Below are 13,108 nucleotides of genomic sequence, written 5' to 3'. Positions count from 1 at the left end.
TAGTAGAAATTTTGGTCATATGCATAGATGTATGTGTATGAAATCTATAATCTTCTATGTTCATTGGTAAGAGACAGGAAGGGAAGATAATTAAGTTGAGTTCAAAGGAATGTGAGGTGCTGATGGCTCTGTGGGCAGCTTGCCCTGGGGGATGGGTGAAGCATCTTATATGGCCTTCTGTCCTCTGGTTACTGTAAGGGGTCAATGAGACAGTTGCTCTGAACTTTGGCTAGAAGGACTGTGTCCTGTTTCATTGTTTGTGTTAATTAAAAGTATTGTTTGAAGATGGTCACACAAAGGACAGTTGACCATTTGACTGGTCAACCCCTGTGGCTTTATTATCTACTGCTCTGGAGAGAGCTGTGACATCAAAGAACTTTGGGACACACCGGAGATGTATTGTTTCAAACTGTCACTAAGTTGAGTTAGCCAATCACAGAGTTTGCTACATTGATTGATTGACCTTATAGAATGCCATTTGATCTTAAGTTTATATAAGGCAGTGCATGTGTGATGGTTGGCATCACTCCTGCGAACGACCTGTGTGGATGGCACCTCCTTCGCTGAGACTGATCAGCAAAGCTTTGTTTATGTAATTGTATAGTCTAATAAATTGTGTTAAAACCATATCCCTTGACTATTCAGATCTACACAGTGCCACTCGAATTCTTCCTTAGCAATTGGTGCCGGAACTCGGAATCCTCGTCTGCTCAGCGTTTAACAGACTTCTCCCTCTGATGGCGATTTGATCAGTCCGGCTGGAACAGCTGCCTTAACCTCCAAAATTTTACGGAGACAGCGGGGCCGATTCTAGGGGAGTTTTACTGGTTGCGCTTTTGCTGACGCGGGATCTTAAAGGAACAGGTGAGATATTCTTTTTGGTCACTGTGTGATATTGAATTGTCTAAATATGGTTATAGGCTATTGTCAATAATTCAGTTAAAAGTTAGTAATTGGGCAGTTGTCAGAGGAACAGTGTCCTGTACGTGTGAAGTCGTACGAATTAATAAGGTAAGGTTGTTGAACCTATCTTTTACGTGAGAGTCGTAAAAAACAAATCTGCAGAGTGTGTCGACGGACATACATAGAGGTTGTGTGTTTGACGAAACAACACATAGAGGGAGAAAAACTCACATGTGATATCGTGTTATGTGTTTCTTGGAGACCCTAAGGACTAGAATATTTGGGTTTGTGATAGTTTGAGAAGTTGTATTGGCTTTGGTGGTCATAACATCAGTTCTCATTTATTAAAGTGGCCTAAACGTGATTCTAAGTCCAGAGAGTAAAAGTATACTAGTGAGGTAATCAGCTGAGTGTTTTCAAAGGGTTTGAGTCCCTGAATTTGGTGAAAAAGAAAAAAAGTTAGAAGTATTCTGAGGGATTTTCAGAATAAAGGTTTGAGTTTTGACACGCGTGTTCATGTTTATTTTTGTTTTACTTGCAAGTTATGTTTTTTTTTAGGTTAAAAGAAGTATGGGTAGTAATTAATGGTGTCAACGTAAAAGCTATATCTACAAATTACAAAAATCAAAAATTTTAATTATTTTTTATTTTGGTTTGAACGTTTGTAATTTACGATTGTAGGCTATTCGGTAAGGGTATATGTTCATTGACAAGTTGTGAAATCGGAATTTGAGAGTAAAAAAAAGAAAGGAAGGGGTAATTGTGTCTTTATGTTCCTTCGTTGGTTATTGTTGGTTCAATGTGTTCAAATATGGATTGTAATTCGAAAATGAATAGGGCTAAAGATGGTCTGGAGGCAGAATTAACCTGTCCGAACATCGATTACATGAAGCAAAAGTATAGTAACGATAGTTTATTGCAAATGCAAATATGGATTGATATATGTGGATTTCGGAGTGTGGGGTCATTTTGTTGTGAAATTATGAAAAGCTTGTGCAGAGAGAAATTGTTACACGATTTGGAAAATAATAGATGTAGCCTAAGCCTGATTGGATGGCTTTTCAGAATTGGATGGAGGCAGGTAGAGTCAAAGAGAAATAGATATTAGAACAGATAGTGTGGGGAAATTTTCATCTATTTCCACACAGATTCACGATTCAAATTGTATGGCTGTTCCGCAGACAAACTTTGCGGTGGGTAGGATATTCATCCGTAGCCCGTAGTGGTTGGCGGGTGGATGCGCAGGAGGTTTTGCTGGCAAAGCGAGAACAAACTACGAACGTGAGGTCAGACGTTTGTCTTACGACTGAAGTGTTTTCTGACAGACGGTTGTCTAAGATAAGTCAAGAAAGCAGGATCCTGGAATTTGTTTATAGATTTGCTTTGGATTCCCGCAAAGATTGCGGCTTGTGCTTTGACTTGCACTATTGCACTATTGCCTATTATTCAAAAGAAGGAGAAGTTAAAGTCCCCTCCGGTACAAAAGGGTTTGAGTCCCTAAGAAAGAGAAGTTAAAGTCCTCTCCGGTACAAAAGGGTTTGAGTCCCTGAACGAGTTTAAGAATGTTATAGGCTTGGGTGGCATTGCTTCTGTCTCGAGGGACAGCACTGAGTTACGATTGATCAAAGTGAATGCAGAACATGTTTAAATGTGGTGGGAAAACATGTAGGAAAGTCGAAGACACAAAGTTAGGCCAACACGATTGGATAGGAATGGTCAATCTATGTTGAGCACAAAATGTGTGGTTTGATTGGGGGTATTTGAGCATTATGGACGTGAATGTACGGAGATGTGTCATCACTGTTGAAAGTTTTCTGGAAATTGGGGGCAAACTCGCAAATTCTTGACCGTAAGTTGAAGTCCGAACTGGTGACGAAGGCTACTATGTTGACACACGTACACAGATGAAACACTTGGGAGAGACTTTGTTATATTCTCTTCATATTCCTATGGATGTTTATTGGTTATGACATTGTTGGTAGAGGAGTGACGATTGACTTGTTATATTGTTTTACAACTGTGTGTTAACCGATATTTGATGTTAGATTTTACATCTGTCAGATTTGTTTTGAGGATGGAGACAGTCTGTTTTTGAAAATGCTCATGTTAATTCTTTGGCTGAATTCTCCATTTGAAAAGAGGCGCATGCGCTTGAGTCTAACGGCTCATTCTGCGTGCAGTGGCCCACAGCATCATGAGTGATAAAAAAAAAAGAGAAAAAAAAAAAAATACACTCATCGAAAGAGAATTTGACGTTGAAAATAGAAATGTATTGGTTTGAAACACATGTGTGTTTCTGTTTCTTTGTCAAAGTTAAGAAAATATTGTGAGTTGGCATACTTTTGATTTGGAAATCATGTACAGACCGAGTTTCTATCTTATGAGCTTGATTCGATATTGGATAGTAGGCTATTGCGCTGCTAAATTTCGTTTCTTGGGTCAGATAATTGGTAAAGGCCAGTTTTGGCAACGAAAGCGATATTCATTCGAAGAATTACAATCCAAGGTTATTGAAACGTTTATAGAGTTTGTATGTGTTCAAACGGAAATTTCAGTTTATGTTGTTAAAGGAATATTTTTTGTTTAGGCCTACGTATTGAATTGATCTGGAAATGTTGCTTCGGTTTTGTGTTATGTGAATGAGGTTACTGTAATATCTACATTTGATTTTAACATGTGCGTACTAGATATCCATTGACATGGAAGCAATTGATGGTTTTTTATTTTCATTTGTGTGGGAAGTTCACAGATGTGATGGTTGTTTAAAGAAATATGTAAAGGGTTATGAAGACGTGATTAGAAAGGTTGATATGATTTTAGTTCCGTTTTAGGCCAGTCTGTTGAACGAAGTCTGTTACAAATTGTTAGGATAGCTTTGGGATCTGAGAGGAAAAGATCAAAGCTGTGACTTTGTTAGCTAGCTAATGGCTAACAACGAAAACGTGGAGAAATTGCATTTTGCTGTCCTGAGACCGAGGAGAGTCCAGGAAGTTGAATTTGCAACTGTGGTTGCGACATTTGTAGCTAACAAATTTACAGACAGACTCAACAGCGATGGCGGCGGGTACAGGCTAGTAAAGGAATTACAGCTTGACATTTGAGATCCAGGATGGGAAGCGTATGACGCATGCGCAGATGCGTACATTTGAGAAATTGAGAAAGACGCAAATTTAGAGTAATAGATGATTTTGGAGCGAGTTTTACATACTGATTTGGTTACTTTTGAAATGATGATACATTTGTTAACAAGGTTTTTGTTTGTTTGAGTACATTTTATGTGTTAGAAATTCCGAGGAGAAATGGAGAAAAGTGGGGCTAAAATAGAGTCCCGTTACGTTGAGATCTTACAGAGGTGATAAGTGAAGAGAAGGTAAGCGCCAACCATCTGTGTTGTCAAAAAAAAAAAAAAAAAAAAAGTTTCAGAGTTTTGCTCTGTCCCAGAGCGCTTGTTTGATTCAAGTTTAAAATGCGCGCTGATAGATAAGCTATGTTTATTTGAGTTGATTTATTGAGTAAAGACTAAGAGTAAAAGTGAGAAGTGTTACATTAAACCATATACAAACTACAAAATAGTCAAGTTAGATGTTTTCATTTTGGGGTTTTTGGTCCGCCAATTTGAGATTTGAGATCCGTGCATTAGGCATGCTAAGGGTGTTTTGGCTAGTACATATAAGAATATTCAAAGGAGTATTCTGTATTACATGCTTTGATAAGACATTAAAAAAGTTAAAGAACAAGGTTTTGTTTTATGGGGTTATGTTACTTTTGTTAAATTGTGAATTTAAAGGTTTAAAAAGAAAAAGGAACTATGCATATGCTTTGAAGAAGTATATGGGCAAACATTTTAAGTAAAAAAAAAAGTAAAATCTAAGGTTTTTAAGAGTTTGATAGAGTTTTGGATGTAATTTGGTTTTGAAATGAGAAAGAGAAAATTATTACAATGTACTTTTATTTGAGTTTGATTGTAATATGCTCTGGATAAGAGCGTCTGCTAAATGACTAAATGTAAATATGGTTTTAAGTTTTATTTGGGTGTTTTATCAGAGCCTGTCACAATGTTTGGGATGAACAGTTAGGCTGTGATGAGGATGTTTTATTGTGGTATTGGCGCATGAAGAGGGTTATTATAACTTTTGGGTGTGAAATGATTTGGTAAGACTCATTATGTCTGATAAATTGTGGTTATGATGGTTTGTGCTAATTAGCCTGTTTTGGACTGCAGCCAAAGCAAGTTATGAAGTTCTACCTATCTAACCTATATAGAAATATAGAGGGGGTATACGTTTGGTTAATGGCTACATTAAGAGCATTTGATGGTTTATGTTTCATTTTGGCATCATGCAGATTAAATTCTGATTTGGGGTAGTGGATGGTTTTCCTAATGTCTTGGACAAAGAGAGATTTGATTTGGTGAATTTAAATACAGAAAAATAGAAGAGAATCTAAAATATAAAGGTAGTAATTTGAACGGTTCCTAAAGTGTTTTTAAGAATAGATAGGAGATTGAAGTTGAGGTTATTCTTAATTTAGTTGTTTTCTAAAATAGTTTGATTCTCTAAAGATTGGTTCAAAAGTTGGTTGCTTCAGTGTAAGCTTGTCAATTCATAAAAGGGAAAAGAGTTAACACATTTACTGATAGTTAATACTCCATTGGTGTTACATATGAATTTGGGAAAGGTATGGTAACAGGGAGTTTCTTATTTTCACCTGTAGAACAACTTGCTGTATGCAAATGTGGGGTTCACTCTAACAATGATGATTATTTCACAGAGAAATGCTAGTGCTGAAACTAGCTGGAGCAGTTTCTAGACTACCTGCAAGCAATGATGAACTAACTAGAATATGTTTTTGATGTTGACATATGTTTACAGGAAGTGCTGAGATGGTGTTGCCATGTCCTGATAAGCTTAACTTAACAAATTTGGGTTTACAGGAGTCTTTCGAGGAAAATTGTTGTGTGACTTTGTTGCAATATTTGTCACAGATTCTTTAAGGGAAGCGCGGGCTTCTTAGAGAGGAAGAGATGACGTTTAGTAATTTATGACTGACTGATGACTGACTGATCCAAACAGAAAGTGACTATGGGGGTTTTATGGTTTTATGACTTTAGCGTCAGTAGTCTTGGCTCTGTGGTAAGATTGTGGGGGTTTGATGAAATACTGCTAAGTTGAAAATGTTTGACTGTATTTCACCCAGAGTGAGAATTGTGTTTTGTTTGAGTATATTTTACAAGAATTACAGAATGCAGCAGACAAATGGAGAAAGGAATGGTGGAATGGAGATTTGGACTAATCCACAAGAAAATGCGTTTTGGAAAAAGGAAGGATATGAGAATGAATTGGAGGTTGTATGGTCTGCATAACACTTATCTTGAGATTTTGCTCAGTTAACACATGGAAAGATCATGCCTCTACAGTTTGTGTGATATATTAATTTTAACATACAAGGGGATTTGTAATGAATGCATATTCATTTTGTTAGATTCATATGTGGAACAAGTAATATGGGAAAGGGAATTTAACACGTTAAGCTTCACGTTTAAGGTTAGAGAAACTATTTGAGTATTGATAGAAGGATTTTTTAGAGTTACATTTTGGAGAAGTGATACTGTTTAATGATTGTTGATGATTGATAGAAGAAGTTGTTGGAAGAAGTTTTAGACATTTCAGGCAGATTTGGGCTCAGTGGTCAAGCTTTTGGTAATTTAGATTATTCCTCAATGAGATTTTTCTTTGAGGATATATAATGATAATGGGTCACACTTGGTTAAAGGAAGTTATTTTGGAGTTGATAGGAGTCAACATTGTGTCAATTACTTCAGTTGAATGAGAAAATGGGATCTTGAAGAAGAAGTCGGACGACAAGAAGTCAGTTAACTTTTTAACTGACCTTTGTGAGAATGTGCTTGTTTATCACTGTGCAACCCTTTGTAGTTTACTTTGTGTGAGATTCACAGGCAGGTGGAGGTTATCCTTCTTCCGGTGACTGGACCGCTGCATAATTTGATACCAGGGGACTGGATCGTGGTGAAGGACCTGAAACGCAAGTCCTGGTGCCATACCAGATTCTCCTGACGACTAATTCGGCGGTTAGGATCGAGGGGAGAGCAACGTGGATACACGCTAACCATTGTGAGCGTGCGCCTTGCCTGGAGACGGAAGGAGAGGATGCGCGTCCTGCGTAGTACCAAGGAAAACTCAGAGTCTGTGCGCATAGTGCAGTTCTTTGAAAGTTGCTGTGAGCAATTTGATCGTCGTTTGCAATTGGTTCGACTAGACTACACTGCCTGAAAAAAGATTGCCTATAGCCAACTGAAGATGGAAGAAGAGGTCAATGTGAATGATATGAAATCAGATTTACAGAAGAAGATATTAATGTGTTTGCTTCTTATGTTCTAAATATAAGGGTATGTTTAGATTGATGGGAATACATTTGCTTTGTGTATGTTTGTATTCGGTATGGATGTTTTTTACTGAGTTGCATTGCATACTTATTTTGATGTTGATTTTTATTTTTCTCAATGCACTGTTTGAGTTATGGTGTTGTTTAAAAAAAAAAAAAAAGAATGGAAATGTAGTGGAAATTTTGGTCATATGCATAGATGTATGTGTATGAAATCTATAATCTTCTATGTTCATTGGTAAGAGACAGGAAGGGAAGATAATTAAGTTGAGTTCAAAGGAATGTGAGGTGCTGATGGCTCAGATGGGCAGCTGATGGGCAGCTTTCCCTGGGGGATGGGTGAAGCATCTTATATGGCCTTCTGTCCTCTGGTTACTGTAAGGGGTCAATGAGACAGTTGCTCTGAACTTTGGCTAGAAGGACTGTGTCCTGTTTCATTGTTTGTGTTAATTAAAAGTATTGTTTGAAGATGGTCACACAAAGGACAGTTGACCATTTGACTGGTCAACCCCTGTGGCTTTATTATCTACTGCTCTGGAGAGAGCTGTGACATCAAAGAACTTTGGGACACACCGGAGATGTATTGTTTCAAACTGTCACTAAGTTGAGTTAGCCAATCACGGAGTTTGCTACATTGATTGATTGACCTTATAGAATGCCATTTGATCTTAAGTTTATATAAGGCAGTGCATGTGTGATGGTTGGCATCACTCCTGCGAACGACCTGTGTGGATGGCACCTCCTTCGCTGAGACTGATCAGCAAAGCTTTGTTTATGTAATTGTATAGTCTAATAAATTGTATTAAAACCATATCCCTTGACTATTCAGATCTACACAGTGCCACTCGAATTCTTCCTTAGCACATGTTAACTAGTTTAGCTTGCTAACGCAAGACCATAGGTAGAATGTGTGATAATTTAGCCTAGTTTATTGGCAATGGGGATAACGTTGTTTCATGTTCGTGACTGTGTTTCGTTCAAATAAATAACCTGTGTTATGTAAATCTACAATTCACGATGCATGTTTGTCCAAATCTTTGTCATGTTATTTTTCAGCAAGATATCTAGAGCTAGGTAACTGAAGCCGAGTAGAATCACAATATGGTTTGGTTGCTAAGTTGTAGCCTAACGTTCTACCCACCTAAGTCAATCCAGTTTGCTTCAACAACAGAAGTGGAAACAAGTAATGTTATCATTTCAAATGATATGTAGTCAATCTGTTGAAAAGAGTGTGGTGTAGACACAATAGATTTATTTGCGCGTTTTTATTTCAAGTCTCCACCTTCGGTGTTTCAGTGAGTGCTGCTGTTGGCAGTGTTGCATTTTTGCTCCCCAGCTTCACTCGTTGAAAACCAACCAATCAGCGCGCAGCTTATCTAAATATTAATGAGCATACCATAAAAGGAGAAAAGCTAGTGTTTTTTCCCGGGAACATTTCAGAGGATCTATCAGGGGGCATAGAACAGCACCCGGGCCATTTTCAACTCAACCAATGTACATACCCATACAGGTTTTTTGTGCATTAAGGGTTAGTATAGTGTACTATCTATTGTTATCTGTAATTTAGGAAGTTTTAGTATTAGGGTTAGTGTATTCAATATTTATTGCTCTCTGTATATTTAGGATATTTCACTTATTTAAGCTCAGCATTGATGTAAATTGTGTTCCGTGTACTTATATGTTATGTTATGCCAGGTGCTTGCGTTGTCTTGTCTTAAGAATTTCAGTGCCCAGTCTAACCTTGTGTTGTTCTGTGTACCTGACAAATAAAAGACTTGAACTTGAACTACCCTATTCGGAGACCTTAAAGGAGACATGACATGAAAACTTTATTTTATGAGGTTATTTAACATTACTATGAGTTCCCCTAGCCTGCCTTTGGTCCCCCAGTGGCTAGAATTTTCGATAAGTGTAAACCAAGCCCTGCATGTTCTTCTCCGCCTTTGACAAAATGAAGGCTCAATTGCTCTGTTTGAAAATCTCCTCCTAGTGACGTAGATAGGAGGAAGGTTACCTCCCCTCTCTCTGCTTTGCCCGTCCAGATCATCTGGCCCCCCCATGAGAAACTAAGCTACCACCGTGCAAGGGCAAGTGCGATATCGGTTTTTCCTGGAGAGACATCATGGCGAGCAAACAAACGAAGCATAACAGTTGCTTAGTGCTTGGATGTACAAATCAAAACAAAAGTATTTTTTTAGTTCCTTCATCCAAGCTTCTGCACAACCAGTATCTTAATTAGATTTTCGCTGGAATTGCGCCGACACAACTTCATAAAGTTTTGTATGTCTGCGCCTAACATTTCAGCCTCTACTGTTTCCTCAACTTGAGCCAATACAAGACTGGCCTTGCTGAAATAAAATTCTGGATCATTACTAACTCTCCTTGGTCAAGCTACAAACCTTGGACAAGTAAGTTAACTAACGCTATATCATTTTGTTGCTTTACTGTATATGGTTACCTAGCTTGCTACCCTTAGAATGTGGCTGTAACATTAGCTCTGCAGCTAACAGCTGAGTTACTGTTGCTAATGTAAAGGTAGATGGCATCAAGTGTGTCAGTGAATACAAACGCTGTAACGCGAGTGTTGTACACTTCTTTGTTATTTGGATAACCGTTATGCTGTTGGTGTTATGGCACGGGCGATATCCGCTTTTCTAATCATTTAAATTATTTATGAGTGTGCACCTCTGCAAACCAGGGTGATCAGAGGACAATGGCTAAATTCGAAGCATTTTACAACAACGGGGGCCACGAGCCATTGCGATACATCCGTTGTAAACATTAGCACATGTTGCCGCCCCTCTCCTCCTCATTAGCATTTAAAGCTAGAGACACCAAAACAGCGCGTTCTGAGGAAAGCTCATTGTGGGACTACTCGTAGTGGCTATAATTGTGCACCATGGCTGAATTTCGGGAAAGAGACTTCAGATACAGTATTAGGGGACCACTAAGGCCTATATAAAAGCATCCAAAAACAGCATTTCATGTCTCCTTTAAGGAACAGTGTGAAATACCCCAAAAACCCAGTCAATCGCCCCTTTAAGATTTCTGACACATCTGACTACATGATGTTGAAATGGCATATTGTTTTCATTTCTATCAGTTTAGGATTTGACTGTGTTTATATTCTTCACTAAAGGGAAAACAAGATAAGGAGGAAAAGGTTGTGTCAAACTAAGCTCATCTTTGGGCCAAGCAGCAAGAAGAGGAGCAGTGAAGAGAGAGATAGAGGGAGAGCAGGTACTATAAAAGGAAGAGACTATACCAGAACTGTATACGTTTTAAAAGTCAGATATTTAATGCATGATAATTGAAGTATTGTGTAAGATTATAATAGAAATGTGTTCAAAAGCTGGCTTTCCTTAACAAGAGTGAACAGATAAGGCACTATCATCATCAACATAATAGTGTAATAGGGCTTGGGTGGACTTTAAATACTGAAGGAAATATGAAGCAACTCATTTCAATTAGATGGAAATGTCTTTTGTGACACATTTCTAACACTTGTAGATAGATGCTTCAAAAGAAAGATGACATAAAATAAAGTTTACAAGTTTTCCTTGTAAGCTCCTTAAGACTCTGAAAATTGCCAGATTTAAATAATGTCATTTAAAAAAATTCCAGGGGAGCATGCCCCAGAACCCGCCTAGAAGTTCTGAATCATGACCTCAGTATTTTTTGGTCCCTGCGTAGGCCCTGGTCATGCGTTAGTCACACGTTAATCACACACCAGATGTGTCCACCTTGCCATAGAATGCTCGAAATTGAATGATTAGAAAGTTCAGAGAACGTTGACCAGAACGTTATGGTGTGACGGGGCCTTAAGACTGAGAACCAGCTCATGAGACAGCTTGAGCTCCTCCCTAGCTGGCTGGGAGGCATTTACCTCCACTGTCTTTCCTTCATATCTCCCCCTGGGGAGCATTCATTCCAGCGAAAGACACTTCTGAGTTACTATAAAGTATGCCGGCATGACACAAACAAAATGTTTGACTCCATACGTCTTTTTATCCGTGAAAATTATTGTAGGGAATTGCTCTCTGGCAAACCTTTTTCCTTTTATTACTGGGCTACTTGGGGTTTTAGGTGGGGGTCTAAATGCACCTGTATTCACAAATCTTCATTAAATGCTCTTACCAGAAACGGAAAATAGAGAATCTTACCAAACAGTGATGTAGTCGTATATGGGCTCAGTGTTGATGATGGTGAAGTTAATGTAGATCCCGTAGCCTGGAGGCACCCTTACACTCCACAGGCAGTCCTGGAAGTTGGGGTAGTCTGCTGGATGTCCTGGGGAATAGATGGTGCCATTCATAGACGTAACATTTCCTCCACACAGAGCTAGGCGAGAGGAGGACAAGAGGAAAGGAGATACAATCAGGGCATATATCAAAATAAGGATTATTGAGTATTAAAAAACACTATTTTAATCTACAGTGCTGTTATTCCAAATTAGAATAACTGAAGTTCATAATTTTTCAGGTATTGAGAACCTCTTTCAGTTGCTATTTTGAATGACGAGTGGAAATACAATTTACCCCAAATCTAGAAAAGATCCCATGAAAGTGTCTGCCGCCCTTGATATACCACTGGTAATAAAAGCCTAGCTCTAATGGCAAACTGTAGTTAAACCAATCATAACCATGCATTACTTTGTAAGTGTTCATACTGCTACAATATTTATTGTGGTGTATTACAACAAAAACTCTCAAGAGACATTTCAATTGGGCTGTTATTGCATGTCGTGAATTTGTTAACAATGAGTGATTTTACTTATAAACTCCCTTGTCAAAATTGTTCAGTGTCTATAAAATCCAACTTTTAACTGACAGTCAAAGCTAAGCATAGCCTCAGGTTTGCGAATCCAGAAGCTATCAAACACAACGCCCACACTACTATAATTGGCCGGGTTTCCCAGATTCGTTAAGAACTCTAGAACCCTCTTAGAACGTTTGTAAGAAGCTCTTCACGAATCTGGGAAACCCGGCCAATGTAAATATTTCAATATTGTTTCTCTGACCAATAAAGCATTTAGTTGTTTTAAGTCAACCCATCAATGCTAATCTAGGATCAGGTTGCCACCTGGGGGGTGTTCCATCAACGTCACTAACGCAAGTGGCGCTAACACGATAAAGTCTCACTTGGGTAAACGTGAACTTAGACTTAAGCCTCAAGCCGTTCCACTAACAGGCAACGCTAATTCAAGCTAGACCTCATTAAGCTTAGACTGTGCAGCCCAGATCAGGCGATCGTCGAAAAGAGGAGTTATGTTGCAAAAAGTAAAGCGTAAAGCAGCAGATAGGTGTTGTTTCAGCAGCATAAATATAATTTTTGAGTTTTTGGGAGTCGTCCCCAAAAATGGGAATGTTGCCGCAATTAACATGGTAAGGGAGACAACTTGTCAAACCATTACGACCGTTAACATGTGTAAATTGTAGACCTACCAAATCTACTTAACATATATGTATGCATTTAGGCCTACTGATAATTAGCGTCATTTGATGAGCTGTCTGAAACCGTTCCATAGGCTAGCCTATGGCCGATATTCTCAACAGGAGATTGAGAATAATAGCCCCAAAAAGAACGTGGCAGCAATTGAAAATTGTAGGATAAAATTCAAAACACTGAAGAAAGCCATGGTTAATTGCCCTTGATGTGGGCTATTAATGTTTTTGTCTTCACATCTTGAACAAAATCAATAAATTACTTCAAAATAACTTTGCCACACCCACTTATTAACTGATAGGCTAAATGCTGAGCTTTAAGATAAAAGGGAAAGATAACCATGACTAAAATAGGGATT

General features: G+C 38.3%; 1 protein-coding gene across 1 annotated transcript in view; it reads right to left on the bottom strand.

Annotated features, from left to right (window-relative positions):
* LOC124474065 (CUB and sushi domain-containing protein 3-like) overlaps nt 1-13,108 on the bottom strand; it is a 319,489-nt gene that overhangs the window by 117,634 nt on the left and 188,747 nt on the right. Inside the window, exon 41 of the mRNA XM_047029923.1 lies at nt 11,469-11,646. Within this exon, the coding sequence (XP_046885879.1) occupies nt 11,469-11,646 (178 nt within the window). The remainder of the gene's footprint in view (nt 1-11,468; nt 11,647-13,108) is intronic.

This window comes from Hypomesus transpacificus, chromosome 2, assembly GCF_021917145.1.
Source record: "Hypomesus transpacificus isolate Combined female chromosome 2, fHypTra1, whole genome shotgun sequence".
NCBI lineage: Eukaryota > Metazoa > Chordata > Actinopteri > Osmeriformes > Osmeridae > Hypomesus > Hypomesus transpacificus.
The sequence above is the reverse complement of the archived record's forward strand: the minus strand, read 5'-3'. Positions and strand labels throughout refer to the sequence as shown.